Here is a 22,107-nt window from a genome sequence, read left to right as displayed (position 1 = left end):
ATACCAAATCTCAGTGTAAACGGCAGCCTGACTGCTGACCTGCCTTGAAATCTCCTCCACCGAACTGGTCCGCCATCTTTATTTATATATATATATATTACATATATATATTATATATATATAAGTACACTGTAGCTGTCTTCAGACACACCAGAAGAGGGCATCGAATCTCTTTACAGATGGTTGTGAGCCACCATGTGGTTGCTGGGAATTGAACTCATGACCTCTGGAAGAGTAGTCGGGTGCTCTTAACCGCTGAGCCATCTCTCCAGCCCACGGTCCGCCATCTTTAAACTCAATGTCAATCAAAGTCTCAGAACAGGACAAAACATAGACAAGTTACTGATCAGAATGTCACGTGTGGCCTTGAGTCCAATTCCCGATAGAGTCCTTGTTTGCATCGGAAACTCCATGAGTAGCCTTTTCTATCCATTTCCATTGCAGCAGTTTGGTCTGCCCATTGAACTTGGCTTACGACACTCTTTCTTTAGGCTGCTTCTTGAAATTTCTATGAATTCTTCTCACAAAGACCTAACCGTGCAGTCAGGATTAAATGCCACAGCATTTAATCTTTTGGTACTAATTATCTGTGGTATTCAGATTTCCTACCACTGTGGCAAAATATCTGTTTGGACAAATCTAAAGGAGAAAAGCTGTATTTGGAATGTTGGTTACAAAGTTTTAGTCCACCATGGTGCAGAAGAGTTCATATCACAGTTGCCAGAGGTTACAGAAAGAACGTCATGGGCGCTGGCTGGCTTGCTTTCATTTTCACCTTTCATCTACCCACCCGCCAGCCTAGGGGATGGTGCCGCCCTCATAGGTGAGGTTCCTGTTGGTTAATTCTCTTTGAAAATGTCCTCATAGACACACCCAGAAGTGTGCCCTACCAGTCACACACTTCTCAATTCCAACAAATTGACTATCAAGAGTGGGGTCTTCAGCCAATAGCCAGTGAAGACCAGAATCTTGTAAACAGTGAGGCAAGACACCGTGAAAATGAGCCCTTCTCTAGACACGCCTCCAGATGACTGCAGCAGCCCTAGCCAGCTTCTTTGACTTCAGTTGTGTGAGAGATTATCAGCTAAAACTACCCAGTTGAACTATACCCACATTCTTAATCCACAGAAATGATGATACATAAAAATTTTTTTCTTACAAAGGACGACATTTAATTGGTGCTGGCTTACAAGTTCAGAGGTTCAGTCTATTGTCATCAAGGTGGGATCATGGCAACACTTAGGCAGGCATGGTGCAGGAGAAGCTGACAGTTCTACATGTTCATCTGAAGGTGAACTGGGCATCCTCAGGCATCTAGCAGGAGGGTCTCTAAGTCCTTCCCCACAGTGACACACTTCCTCCAACAAGGCCACACCTTCTCAGTAGTGCCACTCCTGGGCCAAGCATATGCCAACCATCACATTCCACTATATGGCACCCAAAGGCTTATTCAAACATGAGCTTATGGGGGCCAAACCTAAATATAGCATAATGCAAACTACATTCAGTCCAACTTTGAAAGTCCCACAGCTTATAGCAGTCTCAACAGTGTTAAAAGTCCAAATTTCAAAGTCTCTTCTGAGAGTCAGCCTATCACTTAACTGTAATCCCAAAAGCAAGACAGGAAACCAGTTGGGCAAACTCTAAACTCTGCATCTCCATGTCTAATGGCAAAGCAGTCTTCAGATCTTCAACTCCTTTTTCATTTCTGTTGACTGCAACAAACTTCTGTCTCCTGGGCTGGTTCCACTCCCTGTTAGCCACTTTCCTTGGCAGATATCCCATGCTCTGACATCTTTAATATCGTGGGGTCCCCAAGTCAACTGCAGCTTCACAGCTTCTTGTTCCAGTGTCTGGGATCCACACATGATCTTCTGGGCTCCTCCAAAGGTCTGGTGTCTCTTCTCCAGCTCTGCCCTCTGTAGTACTCTTAAGTTCAGGTTGATCCACTCCATTGCCCCTGCTGCTCTTGGTGATCAAACTATGGTACTGGCATCTCCAATACACTAGGGCCTTCTGCTGCAACTAGGCTTCACCAATAGCCTCTCATAGGCTCTCTTCATGGTGCCAAGTCTCAAATCCTTTGCATGACCTCTTCGGTCCTAGGCTGTCATCTGCAACTGAGGCTGTACCTTCACCAAGGGACTCCCACGGCCTCTCAGTGCCCAGCCTCAGCGGCTCTTCATGACCCCTTCATACCTTCAAAACCACCTGGGTGACTCTTACACATCACCAAGTACAGCTGTAGCATGAGGTACAACCTTGGCTATCTCTGGAACACAGCCTCTTTCTGCTCTCAGAAAACACTTCCCAGAAGATTTCACCTCAGCGATGCTGGTCTCTTCTTAATCACCACTAATTCCTTAGCTCCAGCTAACCAGCATCAATTGTCCCAGTCATCCCTTCTATTCTGGATTCTAAAGCCAGAGCCACATGGCCGAAGCTGCTGAGGTCTGCTGCTTGCAGGAGCTGGAATATGACCCTTGTTCTATTACATTATCACTAGCTTTGTTTTCCAACTCCTTCACTGCCTAAACTTGGCTGTCTTGGATCTTGTTCTGTAGATTGACCTTGAACTCAGAGATCTGCATGCCTATCTCCTGGGATTAAAGGTGTGTACCACTACACCAGGATTTAAGCTTTTCTACATCTAGAACTTGCTCTGTCTGTCTCAGGCTGGCCTTGAGCTGAGAGATCTGTTTGGCTTTATCTCCAGGGATTAAAGGTTTGTTCTAAAGTGCCTGGACTTAAATTTAGCTGGGTGGGGTCTTGCCCCCAAGGTCATTCCTCCCTTAATTCAATTTAATATTCCTGAACACAGGATTCAGCACCATTTCATTTCCTGGTGTCTCTTTAGTACTTGAACCATATATTTTGTATTTTTCCTTTCTTAGCTTACTCCTTTTCATTAAAATGCTCTTCATAAGAGTGAACTTTAATAACCACACAACAAAATTCATACCAGGCTGTTTTGAGACTTCCTTTTTCAAAGCAATTAATCTAAATCTTTTCACCTTAGCCTCAGGCAGACTCTTTGGACAATGGCAAAAAGGCAGCCACATTTCCCCCAAAATAACACAAAAACAGTCTCTAGGCCACATATTGAAATTCTCCACTGAAACCTCTTGGGTCAGGTCCACACAACTTAAATTCACTCTCAGTAACATAGTCTTCCATATTCCTACTAAGATAGCCCATTAAGCCCCATTTAAAGCCTTCCACTGCTATCCCAATTCCAAAGTCCCAAAATTTACATTCTTCCAAACAAAAACACGGTCAGGCCTATCACAGCAATACCCCAGCCCTCTGGTACCAACTTCTGTCTTAGGGTTTTACTGCTGTGAACAGACACCATGACCAAAGCAAGTCTTATAAAGGACAGCATTTAGTTGGGGCTGGCTTACAGGTTCAGAGGTTCAGTTCATTGTCATCAAGGCCTAGCAACATCTAGGCAGGCATGGTGCAGGAGGAGCTGAGAGTTCTACATCTTCATCTGATGGAAGCCAGGAACAGACTGCACAATAAATGTTTTTTTAAGCCATGACTTTTTTAGAGTATTTTGTTACGAAGCAATGGCTAGTTAATATAGGGTGTGCCTTTGAGATCACCACCAGAGATACACACAGGAACTAAAGCTTGTCCAGCTGTCCCAGGTCTCAGGGGGAACCAGAGCTCCAAGGCTGGAGATAAGCAGCCAGATCCAGTACCAGTGCACTCAACTATTGTGCGTAAGGCCTTGTAATGAAACAGTGTCCGGTTGGAATTTGTTTATAAAATACGTCATTATTGTTTAAGCAACCTAAGTCCTTAGAAACTGCTGTTGTAAAAATTCACTGATACCAACACTGAGGGGGAGAAATTATCAGTATCTATCAAAAGGCACAAATGTCTACCAGCTCAGCAGGTAAAGATGCTCCCTGCCATGCTCGACAACCTGAGTTCAACCCCCAGGATCCACATCAGGGAAGGAGAGAACCAGCTCCTGCAAGTTGTCTTCTGACTCATGGGATGCAGGCCATGGGATGCACACACTTCCTCTCACGCTCATAAGTAAGTAAATGAAGTGTGCCAATTTTTGGGAAAAAAAAAAAAAGAAGGTGCAGAAGGTACAGCTGTTTCTCCCTTTTCAATCCCACTTGTCCCGTGGAAGTTGTTTTTATAAGTTACGGCATTAATCTCTATACATTAGATTACTAGTCAGAGAACTTCATGGTATGCAAGCACTTACGATCATCTGTGGTTTTTGTGTACAAAGCAGCAAAACAACTGAAAGCAATACAAGTGTCCACGATTAGGGCATTTGCCTGGATTCTGAAAAATATGTAGCTTAAAAAAAGAATCAATTAGATCTGTTGAGTCTTAGAGGAGTGGAAAGATAAACTTCCGTACCCTTGAGAATTCTCTCCCTAGTGTTTCCTCTAGTCAAACTGGTCCAATCTGGCTGCTGCTGTGAAGGGATGTAACTTAGACTGAGCTTACGAGAGGGAGATCAGCTTCAGTGGGATTAAGCAGGTAGGGCGTACGCTGGCATACATACTGTGAGGGTAAAAGGTCCGTACGCAGAGAGTCTTTGTTCCTGGATGTGAAGACAGAGTGTAAAGAGCAGCCTTGAAGCTGACAGAGCTTGAAGCTTGAAGAGCAGCCTTGAAGCTGACAGCTAGGAAGGAAATGGGTGCCTCAGCCCCATCTCAGGAACGAGCTTAGCTCTGCCAGTGGCCAGAACGAGCCTGAAGTGGCTCTTCCCTCCAGCACCTCTAGTCAAGGACTCAGCCTTTGAACAGAGGACTGAGTCATGTGGTGCTCACTTACTAAGACTCTGAAATAATAAATGGATGTGGTTTTCGAGCTGGTAAGTTTATGATAATTTCACAAAGCAGCAGATAACCAAGGCAATAGATTGTTGTATCAGGAAATGTGATCCTATTCAGCTGGCTTTCAATAAACATTTGTAGGGTGGGCTTGTGTGTGTGTGCGTGTGCATGTGCGTGTACGTGTGCGTGGTGTGTGTGTGTGGGGCAATCAAGCCCAGGACCTTGTTCATCTTAGACAAACACTCCACCACTGACTTATACCTTCATGCCTATTTGCCGTGTAACAAAAATTCTCAGGAAAAGCATGGAAAATTACCAATGGCTGTTTCTGGACCGGATAGTAGGTAGCTCTCACTTTCTGTTTTTATGCTTATCAACTATTGGAATTGCTTAGGATAAGTACATATTTTTAGGGAGGAAAAAATGGAGCAAAAGTATTTGGTGAATTTGCTATCCCAGAGGTCTAAATATTACCATATTCAGTTCTGTCTTAAGGCTTTTAAAAATGCTTTTTGGGGAGCTGGAGAGTTAGCTTAGTAGTTAAGAGCACTGACTGCTCTTCCAAAGGTCCTGAGTTCAAATCCCAGCCATCTGTAATAAGACCTGACACCCTCTTCTGGTGTGCTTAAGACAGCTACAATGTACTCATATACATAAAATAAATCTTAAAAAATCTTTTTGGAATAAGGTGCAGTGTCAGTAATCAGCTCTCAGGAGCACTGTCCTTTCAGTTTTGGATATTAGCTATTAAATATGCTAAGCATATGTGCCAAGCATTCATGTGGTACAAAGCAGCCTGTAGACACCATCCTCCCCAGCACATCCTGACCCTCTGCTGCTTCCCCTGGCAAAGCACAGAGCTCCATTCACCTGGTATTCCGCATCCTTCCTGTGTGAACCAGGAAGAAAACCTAATCTAGCCAGAGCCTTTAACCAGATCTGCTTGGACACCAATAATTCTTTACTTAAGCTTGTAACAATTTGTTATTCTTTTGTCCCTTAGCATTCAGGGATCTTAATTCGGGTCATTCCTGCCAGTAGTAGTTCAGAGGTGGAACAAACAGGAAATCAAGTCAAGAGACTTATGGCACGGTGGTCGGAGCAAAGGTATTAATGTCATAGTGATCTGGTTTAGAAATTCATATGCTGAGAGATCTTGGGCAGATCAGCCGAGCTTTCTGAGGCACTGTTCATGTGTGTATAATAGAGACAGATGCCTATTTCACAGAAGTTTCTGTGAGAATTCAACGAGACAGGTAAGCTCCCTTTTCTGGTATTTGAGAAATACCAGGGAAAGGTAACCACAATAAAGTCCTGGTTATAAAGGGGTGGGAGGTCCTAAGGCACTGCATTAGGAGTTAGCATGGCTCCCAAAATGAGAGTCAAGGAACAGGGAGTAGAATAGGTATAGAGCTCTTCTGTCTACAGTGTTAACACCAAATGTAAGCAGAAACCATCTCAAGCTGAAAATGTGCTTAATGTCCCTGGCTGTTTCCGCTGCTTATACCACAGCACATGGCATAGTATGTATTATTTACCCTCCGCATGGACTCCCTGTGCTGTCAAGCAACCAGAGAGAACATTTACCACACGTTGCTAGCCCAGGAAAAGATCCAAACTCTATGTCAAGAATCGTGGCCAGAGGGGTTGGGGATTTAGCTCAGTGGTAGAGCGCTTGCCTAGCAAGGGCAAGGCCCTGGGATCGTTCCCCAGCTGGGGGTGGGGGGGAGGGGGGGGATCGTGGCCAGAGCACTTGCTGCTCTTACAGAGGGCACTAGTTAGAGTCACAACATCCACATGGTGGCTCCCAACTGTCTGTAATTCCATTCCCAGGGCACCCCACACCTTTTTCTGGCCTCTGTGGCACCAGGTATACACGTGATGCAGACATATTTGCAGACAAACCACTTATACACATTAAATAAATACACAGATAAAAGGCAAATAGAAACCTTAGATGAGTACAGCTAACTGTGGGAGTTTGTGACTAGCCTGGAATTCATAGTGAGACCTAAAAATAACGAAAACAAAACAAAAAAGAGTGAGTGCATTTCGGGACTTCTACCAAAAAAAAAAAAAAAAAAAAAAAAAAAAAAAAGCCAATAAGAGACTAAGAGAGTTGGCCCCTGTCGATGTCAAATTCTGAGGTGCATCTTCTCGAAGCTTCCCATATTTACTCAGAGAGCTACATCGTTTTGGTTGTTTTACAGTACGATCCAGTAGTTATTATACTGACCACAATTTGTCTTTGTATTTCCAAATGTATATGCTCTAATGTGTCCTCCTAGTGTTAACCTGCCTTTGAGGCCTGAAGGCGGTGTTTTTGAGAACTGGGGAGAGTCATGTGGAAGGGCCTCGGTTTTCTCCTTAACACGCGCTCTGCTCTAGATCTTTCTATGTTTGCAGAAGTCGGTGGGAGAAAAAATAAATAAATAAAAGATTCCAAGAATCCCAACTGATTGGCACCTTACCCTGGAAGAGCAGTGCGCTCCCAGTGGGCGGGGATTGGGGACCCGCGTGGCCCTTGGGCTGCAGTGGGGCCACTCCGTTGTAAAAGCCAGCTTTTAAAGTGAATGGAAACTTTTAAGTTTCTCAAAGCCGGGCCCTCTGACTCGGGAGCGGAGTGGAGATGACGGGAAAAGGCTTTCCCTGTGGTGGGGGGAGAGGACCTCATCCGGAGGCCCGGGCAGTCTCTAGGGACAGCGTCCTCGGTTGGGTATCCCTTCCAGGTCCGGCTCCTGGGCGCACGCGAGTCCGGACCCCTCGGCCTCCGCCCCGGGGAGAGCCCAGCCCAGGCTCTGGTCCTCGCGGCCTCGGATGGCAGGGCGCGGCGAGGGCGAAGGGCGAAGGGCCAGCGGCTGCCTCGGCGTCCGCGTGTGGCGGGGGCCGTAGGGGGAGGACGCGGGCCGAGGGGGAGGGCTCACATCTCGGCGAAGTTCCCGGATGGTCGCAGCCTCCCGGCGCGGAGCGCTTTTCCTGCCCGCCCTGGCTCAGCCCTGCGGACCCAGAGAGAAGTTTCCCAGAAAAAAATGCCCCGCGCTCCGCGGGGCCGAGGAGCCGCCCGGAGCCGCTGCACGGTAAGGGAGCTGCGCCCCACCATGCAGGACGCGTCTGGGGTCCACGGAGTTGGGTGCGGACGGACGGGATGTCGGGGCCGCCTCCTCGGCGCCGAGGGGAGCGATCCCCGCTCAGGCCCGCGGTCCTACCCGCGCGGGAGGAAGGGGCGGCGGCTGCCGGGACTCTAGACGCCGCGCTCTCCGCTGAGCGCTGCCGGGCTGCACCGATCCAGGGCCGCCGCTGGTTCGGACCGATCTAACCCCGGTCTCCCCGCGTTGCCCGGGAGCTGCATCTGCAACCTCAACTCCAGCGAGGGCGGTTGATTTTGGAGCGTGCGGCTCCCAGAACTTGGCTCCTATGCTCCGGGGCAGCCCCATCCCGAGTGTGTGTGCGCGCCCTAGGCGCCTGCGTCTGCTCCTGGAAGGGCAGCCAGCTCCAGTCAGGGCTTTGCGCCCGGGGCCTCTCCCTAAATCACGGACTGCATCCCTTCAGTCTTGTACACCCCCCCCACCCCAACTTTAGCGTGCTTTTCTTTTCAAAGAAAGAATTGTTAAAAACTTAGCTAGAGTAAGAGAAATCCAATAGGGATGACCCAGATCCTCCATTTGTGGCTAGACTTTGAACTCAGATTAACAAAAGGTGTGTCTGTGTGGAACCTGGCTTGACTAGGTCTTGCTTAATCTCCAAGGAATATCCCTGGGCTACGGGCTCCTAATCCCTCAGGGTTTCTGCAGTGAGCAGGTTTGGTCTCTTTCTCTGAAAATTGCTAGCCTGTCCTGCATCTTCCTTACCGTTCGTCTCTCCGGTTCCTGTGCCTGCCTGCAGGTAGACCCACAGGGAAGGTGGACACGTGTGCAACCAGGGTAGGTTTTTTTCTTAACGGTCTCCATACAATTTAAATACTGTAGTTTCATTTGAAGGCATTGATAGATAATTTTTGCTTATTTCAGTTAATGGACAAATAACTTAAAAGGCATTTCCGTTGCAGTGTGTAGATCGTGTTTTGAGCTGGTAGAGAGAAAGTCTTGAATAAACTGTGGGCTCTCTGGATCTTACAGTGCTCAGGGCACTGCCTTCTGCCCTGATTACCTACCAGTTGTCCTTCACCAGTCCGAGTCTCTCAGAGACCGGGATGTTGCGTTGTATAGATCGTACACACATCGGTGAGTGCCGGTTGGCAGCTGACGGGAAGCGGCAGACTGGGTTTTGCAAATGTTCTGGGTCAGCTCAGCAGCATCACTGTCTTCCCTGAGAAGCTGTAGCTTTTTCTCTTTGGGTATCACACAGGTCTTTTAGATTATGTGATGGGGAACAAAGAGATTTGAAAGCAGGGAATGATCAAATTCTGGGACAATAAGGGCGAATGAACTTATTTTCAGATGGAGGGATTCTCCCTTCAGTTGTCTGTTTCACACATTTTCTGTGAGTTTAACTACAGCCTGATGCCTGACGCCCTGGTTCAGTTGACAGTCGTTCGCTGGTTATGAGACGGCAAGAAGCAATTTGACACAAAGTAACTCAGTCACTAGGCGCCTTGTGACACCAAGAGGCAAGAGGAGTTGGTAGCAAAGGAAAGGATGCCTGTGTCTTTTAAATCCACTGTGCCAGGGCGATCCGGCCACCACCAGCCAGCTTTCATGAATAGCAAGGATACTCCGTTTTTGTCACTGTCCTTGATATCTGAGTGTGTTCCTAACTGTAGCTGTAATTTTAAAGACTCGCACTTTCCACGGCGAAGCCAAGTGTTCTTTTATTCTTTCTATACTTTTATTCTAAAGTACACAAGAACATTTTTACCTCTTGCTGTAACCTGTTCGTTTCTAAGAGCCTGGGCATCTAGCTCCCAGAGCTGTGGCCTTCCTCGAGCCTGCCCTCCAATGGAGTCTACTTGATTTCTGATGGTTTCCGTACCAAGGCCCCTCTGCAGCTTGGAAACAAGCTCTCTGCTCTTCGAGCATTGAGGGTCTCTACTGGAAGATTTAGTCATGCTCTCTTCTGGGTAGAGGGGCGTCTTAGCTCAGAAGGGTTTGTCCCTGGATGTTTCCTGTCACTATAGACAACCTTGTTTGGAGCAGCAGGGTTGGAAGGCAAATGTGGTAAGGTGGAGAAGAACAAGAACAAGGGGGTTTCAAGGAGCAGAATTACTTCTAGCTGCTGAAAGTCAGCCCCTCATTGGTTCGTCCCGTTGCCGCCATGGAGAGATTCCCAGGCACAGTCACCTTCTGCCACACTGTCCAGCCTCAGTTGAGAATCACTCTTGGTTTCACTTCCCTGGGACAAAGGACTTCCTCATGGAGCCTCGTTTGTTACACTGCTCAACCCTAACGAATGTGGCTGCTGCTCACCCCGTGGGTATTATAGTCGGGTTGAGATCACTGACTGACTCATAGGCACTTTTGAACAATAAAACCTCTGAGGAACCCTTCAGTTAGTCGAGCGGTGTTATCTGCTAACGTGTGAATTAGTGTGGAGTAAGCTGGGTCTTAGTTAGCCCATGTGTGACTTACAAAGGCTCGATTCTGTGAGTGTGGAGTGAGGGGTTTAAATTGGTTTGTTTATAACAGGTTATAACAGGTTGTGATAGGTAACCTTGACTGGCTTGGAACCTGCCATATATACCAGGCTGGCCTCAAACTTGGAGCAGTCTTCCTCCTTCTACCTCTCAGGTTCTGGGATTATATGCATGGGCCTCTGGCCCTAGAGAATTCACTTTTGAGAGCCCACAGGTGATGCCTGTGTGCTGAGTACAGTTTCTATGTGGTTACTGCATGGACCACGAAGTCTCCTTGATCTTGTGTCTGATACAAGTACTGTGTCTTACAAGGTCTTTTTTCTTTACCCCTAAAATGAGACCAAGGATCTCTACACAGAGGATTGCCGTGAGGGTCATATGTGGTCATGTGCATGGTATACTTAGCAGGTTGTGTACAGTGGTGCCGTCGGTGTTTGTGGGCCATTATCATTAATATTATTATAATCAGTATTAGTGTGGACACAAGGAAATAGACTACATGTAGGAGCCACTTTTAGTATAAATTAACACCATGATCTATCACGTTTCACATTTTCCATGAAGCCCCAAGGATGAGAAGAATCTTGATGTCTGGGTTCTGCAGTATCTGTCCTCCCAGAAGAGTCTACACTGCTGAGGGTTTTAGGGCAGATTAAGGACAGGGAATACAGAGACAGCATGCATCACTTTCTTAGCCCTTGGGCACCAGGAAATAGTGGCTCTCATGTCTTGGTCGTCACATGGTGCCCTCCATCCATGGGAGTGGAGAGTAACAGTTAGCTTAGCGACCTGCCTCAGTCCAAGCAGCTTTGATCTCAGGTGTAGGGCCCAAGCCCAGCAGTTAGTTTCTTCTTGTGGTCAGGCAGCTAGTGGGGATGCCTGGGGCATTACAGAGTCTGCCCATCCCTCACAAATACTGAGAAAGCAAAAGCAATAAACTTTGCTACTGAGTGAAAGAACACAGGTGAGCACTGAGTGGAACTTTTGTATCTATCTACGACTTTTGTATCGAAAATGCGTCTCTGATACATTTTAGTGTTTACTACAAGTGAATTTTTTCTCCTTGAATAAGCCATTTATTTAGTATAATGCATATTTTGTTTTGGTTCCGCCTTATCTCTCAATTATCCCAGTGTCCATTTTGCTTTCCTTTTTTGCAGTTCTGAGGTTTGAATCAGACAGGTTAAGCAAGGCTCTATCACTGAAGCCTAATTATATTAATTATTTTTAATTTATTTTTGTTTTTATTTTTGAGACAGGCCTTGAACTCAGAGGTCAATCTGCCTCTGACTCCTGAGGGCGGGGACTAAAGGCATGCACCACCACGCAGCCAAATTAAATTAAGTGAATGAAATTCTTCAAAGCTTTCAATGATTTCGGTGGCACACACTTTTAATCCCAGCACTTGGGAGGCAGATCCAGGCAGATCTCCAGGTTCGAGGATAGCCTGGTCTACATAATGAGTTCCAGGACAGCCAGGGCTACAAAGAGTCCCTGTCTTGAAAAAAAACCAAACAACAACAAAAACCATGGGCGAGTCTAGAACAAGGAATGCGTTAGGATAAAGTCTGCTGTCCTTTTAGCTGGGTGGCAGTGATGCACCTTTAGTCCCAGCACCCAGGAGGCACAGGCAGGTGGAACTCTGTGAGTTCAAAGCCAGCCTGATCTACAGTGCGAGTTCCAGGACAGCCAGGGCTATACGGAGAAACCCTACTTAAAAAAACAAAAGAAACACCACCACCACCACCACCACCACCAATAACAACAACAAAATCAAACAATCCAGAGACTGGAGATATGTATGCCTGTGCACAGCATGAATGCAGGTGTCCTTGGAGACCAGAAGAGCATATTGGATCCCATGGTACTAGAATTTAAGATGGTGTGAGCCGCCATATGGATGCTGAGCCATCTCTCAGCTCCTCCCTCCCCACTCCTCCCGCCCTCTTTTCTGACGTCCACCAATAGCTCTTCTTCCTTCTATTGTACCATTCACACGCCATTTACTTCACTCATTAATATTTGTGCAACGCTGTGAGTTTTCCGTTTATGTGTTGAGTTGTGTAGCTGTGGACAGGGTTAGTTCCCGCCGGGGCAGTCTTATTTCAAACCCTGCACATTTAACTCCACTCTGTCTCCAGCCTTATCAGACATGGCCCTCCCTTCCTGGCTTCTGCTAAACTGTAGTTCCCAGTCCCATCTGAATGCCCATCCGTCAGCATCCCTTCCCCTGCCTTCTCTATGTCTGAGGTGAGTTCTACAGACTTTTCAGATGGGTCACACATCCTCAAGAAGATAAACAATAGGCTTTGCTACTATTCTGTAAAAGAGCGTAGGTGAGCGAGTGGGGGGCACTGTTAGCCACACACCTCTGTGGTAAAGACAGTAAGCGTGGCTCACACTGCATGAGAACCCAGTCCTACTCACTGAAAGGCTCCCTCCTCCCTTGGCTCATTCTCTCAGTCCCCTGTCCCTGTTAGCTTGGCCTCCTTGGCCTGATTTCTGTTCTGCCCTGGATTGCGGTCTTTTGTCTTTTCTCCTCCGATAGACAGCAGGCTCTTCAAAGCAGTCACTTTTAAAAAACATGCATTTTTATGCTTACTCCTCCAAAATGTACTTCGTTTATTAGTCACCATTAAGTTACGGTGGCTTTCTCATCCTGTCAGTCAGAATTGAGGTGAACGACTTTTCTAGGAAGTCAAAACAGACCCTTGTTTTGTAGAAAACTCTGATTGTTAAGATGCTGGGAAACACATTCTAACCTAAAACTGGACTCTTACTCTGAGTGGTCTGTATAAAGTGACATTCACTGCCATGGTTAATTTAACTGTAGGGGATCTTTATATCCAAAATAGGAGGTAGTTCCTATAGAAGGGACGACTATTACTGGAGATCCTAAGAGGTGATATTCTCTGTTCTAAGACTGCCAGAGACAGAGGTAGGTAGACCCCTAAAGTGAAGTAAATAGGAACAAAGTGTTCCTGTTGAACCAGAGGGGTGTGATCTTGAGGTGACATAGGCCAACAGCCAGGAACATCCTGTGGGAGCATCCAGCAGTTACGACCCAGGTCTGGGGAACCCCCAACCAGCCTAGGATAAGAAAAGCCCAGAAGTACACGTTATTTTAGGAAACAAGGCCAACCTACATCCTCCCATTCATGGTGACTCCTGAAAGGGGAAAGAGGTAGGGGACAGTCCCCAGACCCAGTCGAGAGCCCTGGCCAGCCTAGCGGGCACTCCTTCCAATAGCTTGTTTGCTTGCGATGTATAAAAACCCCAGATCGTTTCTTGGCATTGCGTTTTCGGGTCTCCTCTCCTTTGCCGAGAGCTCTTTCTTTCCCTCACTGAATTTCTCCGTTCGCTCGCTCTGATGCACGGAGCCTCATTCTTGTGCTCCAGAGGCAAGGACTGACCCAGGACCTCTGCAGCAGTGCCCGAGTCTGCTTCTCTCCTCCTGAGTGTGAAGGCTCAGCCTGGGGCTGAGAGGAGACACACAGCCGAGAGAGAAGTTTACACGAAGCTGAAGGGCACCAGCCTCCCCTGCCACAGACTCCGTTGACCTTGGACCAGTTCTGTCTGGTGCCTGCGGCCATAAGGAAGTGGTGCATGAAATGGGGATTCAGATCCAGTGTTCTGGGGTGGTGGAGTCAATTATAGTTTTAAGCCAAAGTTGACTTTTACATATTTTTAATCTTTCATACAGAGACAATGCATGTTCCTTTAAATACAGGCGATCCATGGGTCTTCTCTCTCAGTTTCCCATCATGCCTTGCCTCCTCATACGTTCACCATCCTCACAGAATTCAGGAATGTGTTACACATTTCTCTCTCATTTTATGTTTAATATTCTTGTGGTAAAGTGGAAAAAAAATATCACCAAGCACTGAAGCATTTAGTATTTCTTGGACATGCAGCTGTAGAAACCACCTCCGCCTATTCATGGTCATTGTTATATTGAGCTGTGACTCAAACCCAGGATCTTCTGCATGCTAAGCACATGGAGTGCTGTGCCACTGGGCTCTACCCCACCCCCACCCACCACCACGTTGTCTCTAACAGCTGTGTAGCACTCTGAAGTTGGGATGTATTTAATTAGTTCCCCCATTGGTGGATCACAGTCACTCATTAGAGCGTTCACTGCTAGTCAGCGACTACCAGCTCACCTGTTAATTTGCTCTGTTGTAGAGCATCTCCTGTCATCATGTTGACCCTGCATAGACCAATGGGCTGCTGGTTGAATTTTTGGGTTGTTTTCTTTTTTTTTTTTTGCCACTTGTATTTCCAGTGACCTCAGCTTATTTCTTAAACATCGCAAACATTTTCTCGTTGATATGTGCAAGAGATTGCGTAAGTTGAACAAGAAAGTTAGACCTGCGAAGGTGAGAGAAAGCCACTGACTGGTCTCCGAGAGATACATTGTTGAAATGTTACATTAGCCATCTATAATGCTCAGGAAACCTAGGGTCTCTCCTCCCCCCAGCAGAATAGATTTGCATCCCACAGAACCTTGAGAAAACATGTATCCTAGCTATTTACTCTCCGGGAATGTAAACAGAGACAGCAGTGTCTTGACCACAATAGTGGTGTGTTGTGGAGATGGCTAGTGAAATAATGGAGGCAGTCAGATCAGGCTGGGGTAGAGGAGAAAGGAAGCAGCCGGCTCTTAAACAGGCCACATCCCATCAGCACTGCCCTCTCCCCAACCACCCTCTGTACGCCATTAGACAGGCAGGGGGTGTGGCTTCCAGGAAGGACTATAGTAATAGATTGATCATGAAAGGGTTAGATTGTGGGGAAGAAAGAAAAGAATAAACCAGTTCTCAACCCTGCAGCTCAGTCAGCAAACTGAGGAACATTAAGACAAGCTTTCGGATGTGGCAAAAATTCCTGATTATACTTTTGAGAACCTAGAAAAAGGCAAAATAGTTGAAGTCCTTTTAAAGACTTTAAAAGCCGGTGAGGTGGCTTATTTTAGTCAGGGCCTGTGTGTGTCTATTACAGCTGTAATCTGGTCGCCATGCACACATTATTAAAGAGAAGACCCAGAACGGCAGTTTTAAAGAATACTGGGGTTGTATAGTAAAGTCACACATTGTCCTTTCTCCTAGTGTCAACACTGTTCGCAACTTTCAAATTTCACGAATCAAAAAATGAGGTTGAGGGTGTATAGAGCTTCTGTTAGTGTAGGTTCGAGAGCTAGAAGGTCATTTTCTAAATAGCATAATTTCCTCTTCTCTTAATCTGTTTTTGAAGAATAAGTAGAATCAGAAAGAAAAAAAAAACCTCTCATGATTAAAGAACTCTGAGTATAATATTGTAGTCTTACTTTGACCGTAAAATTCCTTTGTGTGTGGAAACATTTTTTCTTTTTTAAAAGATTTATTTATTTACATTATGTATGAGTGCTCTGTCTTCGTGCACACTAGAAGAGGGCATCAGATCCGTTACAGATGGCTGTGAGCCACCGTGTGGTTGCTGGGAACTGAGCAGCCAGAGCTCTTAATTGCTGAGCCATCTCTCCAGCTGTGTGTGGAAGTCTGTAAGTGAGTATCTCCACTTGCTACGGTAAAACAATGCATATTCCCCCCTTGGAGCTTGGGAGGTGTTTTACTTTCCAACAGGCCGTGCATTCAGCATTCATGCCCTCATCCTAGCGTGTCTGTCACGTTTTGAAGATTATAGTTCTAATTTGTTCGGATCACAAACGATTATGTCCCTGCGAGCTGAAGACATGGCTCAGCGGAGCATAGGTGAATCTTCCACACATCAGCTAAATAAATCTGTTCATGACCCCAGGACTGCCCAGTGAAGACAGGTAGATCCCAGACGCTCACTGGCCAACCAGCCTATCAACAGCGAGCTTCAGGTTCAAGGAGAAACCCTCTCCCAAATAAAACTGAGAAAGAGGGTGGCACCTGATGTCTTCCTTGGCGTCTCCATGTCTGCACACCTGAGTACACACGTGTGCACACACACACCCCTATATACGTAAATTATAAAAAGACACAAAGAAATATGTATTAAAAGTTGATCCCCCCCAAGTTCTTATTTCTAAAGATAATCAATATGAGTCATGCTGGCTCATGCTTTCTCTCTGCTCACATAACTATCAATAACCACATTTTTGCACATAGTTTCTGGTAATAAGAGTGGACTTCCACACACTAGTGTATACTTTTTGTCTTCCACAGCACAGGATTAAACCCAGGACCTCAAACAGCTCCAAGCTATAATTTTTTGAAATATAATAAAGCATAGACATTCTCTATAGATTAAAAAAAACCCTCAATAATGGCACGAAATGTTTCATATTCTGTGACTTATTTCCTCACTCACAGTTTCAAGGTTTCTCCTGCAGCTGTAGTTCTTCTGAGAGCATGCTCTGCACGTGTGTCTGAACATGCTAACACACAGAAGCTTTTGTTTCTGTGTGTAGGTCCCTGAGGTGGTATTACTTTCTAAAAGCTGTAGCAGTCCACAGTCTCACTGACACTATTTGAAAGTGTTTCCCAACATCCCTGCCACACAGTTCACTTTAGAAACACAAACTCCCTAGTCTCCCTTTCTTCATTTGTTTCAAATGATTCCTTTATGGATCTTGTGTCATTATCTCTGCCTTAAGGAGAAAAAGGAAAGCACACACTTGAACTATTCAGGCCCCCCCTTTTTCTTAATTTTTTATATGTGTATATGTCTGTCTTCTAGATTCAGAAAAGAAAAACTTGAGCATAATTTCACAGAGATTAATTGTTCTGTGCTAAACTAAAACAAAACACTTACTTTCTATTTATGATAAAGTCAATAGAGACCTTTCAATCCTAATTTTTTCCCCTTCTACTCCTTTTTTTTTTTTTCTTTTTTTCTTTTCTTTCTTTTTTTTTTTTTTTTGGAGCTGGGGACTGAACCCAGGGCCTTGTGCTTGATTTTTTTCCCTTCTAAACATATATTATTTGTTACATGTCTCATAAAATATAAATGTTTTAATGGGATGAGCAGAAACTTACCAAATACAAAGTTGGAAATACCTAAGGAGCCTTAGGCCTACAGCGCTAATCAGGTTTCCCTCTTGAATCCAAAACCCTGAAGACAAAGGTTCTTTGAAGATGTTCACTGCACGCTCTGCCGAAATGACACACAGAGGAAAAAGTGAACCAGATAGGGATTGGAACCTGGAGAGACTGAAAGGCCCGCCCTCCTGACTCCTGCTGATTTTCCTGGGAGGTGAGACTACATTCCACATCCCCTGCCCCTGTACTTGCTGACTTCATTATAGAATTATTTGTATGTAACTCCAGCAGGATTCTGGCTAATCAATCAGCCACAGTTGCACAACTGCAGTCGTTTATAAGAACAGAGTAATGAAATCAATCGGCAAGATTTCTTGTCTTTGAGTAGGTCAGGCTCACTCTGTGTAGTCCAGAGTAACAGCATTCTGTAACTAACCTTACGCAGATGGGGAGGACCATCAGACGTCATTGGAGCAGCAGACGTTGGAATTAAAAATTAGAAAACATCTTGGGTTCTCGATAGCCACCATAGTAAAGTGGTACTTGTCTCTGATGTTAATTCCTGCTTAAAAGGCTAGGAAGATTCATAAAGGGACATCCTGTTTAAAATAAAGACTCTTCTCTAAGTGCTGGGTCCCCGGAGTAAGGCTGAATTGTCCTTGTCAGTGTCCCCCCCAAAGAGAAGTCTGTCCATCCTGGCAGACTTCCAGGACTGAGGCAAGTTCAGGGGTTCGTGCTAGGACAGCGTTGTAGATCAGGCAAACTGACGGGTCTGCCTGCAAGAGATCTGGACCACATCTGTTCCCTAGGAGCCCTGAAGCCAGTGTCCTGTTGTGGTGAAGACAATTCCTGTCTGCGTCCTTGCACAGCTGGGTGAGGGCACAGAATGGGGTCCTGTCCCTCTCTATGGCTCCAGGTAGTCAGTAGTAATGGAGACTCCAGTACTGAAGGACCGGAACTTTGCTGGTGGGAAATCTGTGCTGTGTCTGGGAAGAACTCTGCCCCTCCAGGCCATGTCCGACAGTCTTCAGAGATACTGCAGACTCTAGGAGTGTGTGCTGGTCTCAGGTTACGACAACTGTCACCTGGCTCGTCGTCGACTCTGTCCCTTTCACACGCTGCATTAAAGCCAGAGGTGAAGGGAGCAGCGCGGTCGAGAAGCACGAATGCCCTCGTCTTGGTTGCCAGAGTCAGATGAACTTGACAGAGGTGCTGTGCTGTGCGGAAGGAGAGGACACGGATCTGGAGGGAGATAAAAGTTCAGGACTCTGGTAGGACAGACTACCCAGGAACTGTTCTGAATGAGTGCTGTTAACGCCGTCAGTACCAGAAACTGCCAGTCAGAGATCTGACTGGGGGTGGGGGTTGCTAAGTGATAAATAAGGGAAGGGCAACTCCCACATTTCTCACTGAGCTAAGGTAGCATGTGCGTAATGTGTAAAGATCAAGTTAGATTTTAGCCAGCATCTAGAAAGCTTCATTTATACTCGGTGTGCACTTGCTGAAGAAAAGACATTAGTTGGAACAATGCTCCAACTACGACAAGGAGGTTTCTTAAGTGGTATTGCTTTTCTAATGTTTAATAATTATATTATGTTGTTATATATTATGCTGTTATATACTATGTGCTATAATAATATAACTTTCTTTTGAGACTGGGTCTCAATAAGTAGCCCTGGCTGGCCTGGGCTATGCTATGTAGACCAGGCTTGACTTTGAACTCACAGAGATTCTCCTGCCTCTGCCTTCTAAATACTGGGATTAAAGGTATATGTCACTATGCCTGGCCCATAATATTACTTTTTAATAATATCGTTAGTGGCGGATTTTGTGTTATAAACAGTAAAAATCAAAATCACACTCGCTATGCACACATGCACACATCCTTTACACACCAGGTGTGTGCGCCCTCACACACAGATGTAGCACTTTAAGGAGTACTTCAGCTCTAACTAGGATGCACCAATTCCATACTTCCTTGGACAAGTCCATGTGTTGCTGCATCCTCTGTCCATGTGCTTCATAGACACTGTGAGAGCCACTGCTTCCTCATGAGTGCTCTGGACCATCCCCAGTTCAAACCCCACATGACTGTGTGTGCAGTGGAGGGCATTCGCCATGGTGCTGGTGATTCCTGAGAGTGGATACAAATACCCACATGGGGCAGCACCATCGAGAAGTCTGACCTGCTGTTGGTTGGTGGCTATGGCCATTGCTTGTAATTTTTTACTTGAGATCTGAGGGACAACACAGTGCTGTTTTGGCTCAGCTCAGACTTTCCTGGAATGGCAACCAGCCAGTAAGAGCTGAGCACTGCTCTTGAAATGTCTTGAAATGTCACAATTGGTGCTGGCAGGACAAGGCTTCCGGGTGTGCATGGGAAGGTTCCATCTCTGCACGCTGACCTGTGGTTTCCCTATCAGCTCAGATACCCAAGAGTGGAGTAGAGTCCTGGCAGCTTCATCTCCTTGTCATCCTGGTCCTAGTAATACTGAATGGAGAGGAAAACCCAGGCAGGTCCTGGGGAAAGGTACAGTCTGTCAATGAAAGAAGGGTAGGAGTTGGGCTTCTGAGCTTCAAGGAGAGGCCCAGTGGGAGGGCCAGGAGAGAAGAGCAGCAGGTCTGTCCTCCTCAACAGGGATGGGGAACCCCTTGTAACTGAGCTTACGGGCAGGGGTAGTGCTTAGAGCTGGTGACCTGGACCAATCTGAGGATTGGAAGGAAACACTCATTGGAGGATTCCCATCTCACGATTACTCAGCCTCTGTGTAGGAGGCTCCACCTCCTCCTTGCCTTGCAAGTTCCCTGTTTTATGTTTTGTGTTTTAGCTTGCACACTCTCCTTCGAACATTCCCATTGCCCTGCAGTGTGACATATACCTTAGTCTCTTCCGTGGTCTGTTGAGCGCCTGTCTCCCTGTTGGATGGTGAAACCCTTGATGGCTCGGAAGCAGGGGTTTTCACCCTTCTGTTCCCCCAGCGCCAAAATGCTTAGCGCATAGGACGTGCTCAAAGCTATTAGCTGGATGAGGTTGTGTGTTCTAGAGTATTCACTGTGGCTTGGCCTGCTTTTAAACGCCTTAGTACCATTGGGGTATTGAAATCTTAGCTACTGTTGATGCCAGTTAAGTAGGTCATGGCGTCAAGCCCCCCTCAGTTACGTTGGCTATCAGTGCAGCTCTAAACTTAATATGACAAAATTTTACCTATTTCATCAATAACAAAGAGTTGGCCATCGTCTCCTAATTTCGGTGAACAACCATTAGAGAAATAATGATAACACAGTAACAGTAATGTTCCTTTTTTTGAAAAAACATTTATCTAATTTCCATTTTGTGTGTATGAATGTGGGTACATGTGTGGCATGCTGTGAAGGTGGAGGTCAAGGGACGGCTTTTGGGAGTCTCTCCCTTTCTCCCATATGAGTCCTGGGAATTGAACTCAGGTTGTGAATTCTCCAACGGGAGATCATGGAGCTAATTTGGCTCGATTCATGCCAGAGTTCAGTGACCGGATAGGGATGAGAGAGAAATGGCCACTTCCTTCCTGCAAGGAGATCTGGATCTCAGACATAGCTGCGGAAGGCTTAGACTCAGGGAGCTGTGGCTCTGCTGGCCTTGGGGCAGTAAATTGTGAGTTCTTGCCAGGCTTGGGGATGAAGCCTGAAGCCTTTCATAGAGGAGGTTCGGGCAGCCTTTGAAGGCTTCTCCACTGATGTTATATCCTACTCAGCACTCTGTCAGGACCAAGATGGCTCCTATTGCCCCAGACCACCCTTATATCTGTAGAACAATGACTTGGGAATCCTTAGAGATAGGAGGGGAGTTCAGTGTTTTATAAGATAAGACAGGGGCACCTCTGAACCAGAGGACCTCAACATAGTCCGAGGCAGCAGGCTGGGGTTGAGGGGGCTTGGAAGGTTGAGGAAGAGTCCTTTGTTACTGTGCTCATATCTTTTTGGAGTCCTTGGGTGTGGGGGTAGGGGTGGCACTGTTAGGATTTGGGAGTCTCTGTCATAGTAAGCTTAAACATTTAATGTTAAATTTGACAGATTTCTGACAAGATTGAGAGGTAGTATCTATTAAGGATATCTGAGTTAGACAATGTATGTCTGTTTTTAATTATTTGCTCTAGATTGTATCTAGCAAACAGATTATCAGGCAAAAAGGTTACATTGTAACTTAATGACAGTAGCAAAAACAAGGCTAGACATTTTAAGGCAGTGATCTCTAACCTTTTTATGTTATAAATCTTTGAAGTAATATTAAAATTACTATTTATCAAGGCAGGATAGAAACCATGTGAAAATCTTATCTCAATTGCAAAGTGTCTTTTTTAAGTCAGGTTATTCTCAAGCAAGGCGGTGTTGAAGCAGGGACTTTCCACAACCAAGATGGTGGACAGTCGTGTGACTGCCTTTAACCAAATAACCAAAATGGCACTGAAGCTGTCCTTAGCTAAGAGAGCACTGAAACTACAGCTCTGGCCCTCTTCCCCCACCCTTTGCAAAGATGATGGAAAGTCATATGTTACATCTTAAAATGGAACGGCATTTATTTACAGAAGCGTGGCTATGTATCAGCAAGGAGACAAATAGACATGGAAAGAGACAAATGGAAATGTTTTACCTGGTGCACAGGGCATTTTGTGCATGTAAGGTCTCTCCCTACCATTGTAGGCAGCCTCTGCTGCTATGCAGGTCAGAGCAGCTCACACCCAAG

At 46.0% G+C, this 22,107-nt stretch overlaps 1 protein-coding gene across 1 annotated transcript in view; it reads left to right on the top strand.

The window, feature by feature from the left end:
* Window positions 1-7,209: 7,209 nt before the first annotated feature.
* LOC116901522 (translation initiation factor IF-2-like) overlaps window positions 7,210-22,107 on the top strand; it is a 28,894-nt gene continuing 13,996 nt past the window's right edge. The window contains exon 1 of the mRNA XM_032903498.1: window positions 7,210-7,888. Within this exon, the coding sequence (XP_032759389.1) occupies window positions 7,441-7,888 (448 nt within the window). The 5' untranslated portion in view covers window positions 7,210-7,440. The remainder of the gene's footprint in view (window positions 7,889-22,107) is intronic.

The sequence above is a fragment of the Rattus rattus genome, chromosome 5 (genome assembly GCF_011064425.1).
Source record: "Rattus rattus isolate New Zealand chromosome 5, Rrattus_CSIRO_v1, whole genome shotgun sequence".
NCBI lineage: Eukaryota > Metazoa > Chordata > Mammalia > Rodentia > Muridae > Rattus > Rattus rattus.
Note: the sequence above shows the minus strand (reverse complement) of the source record. Positions and strands in the feature narration are given on the sequence as shown.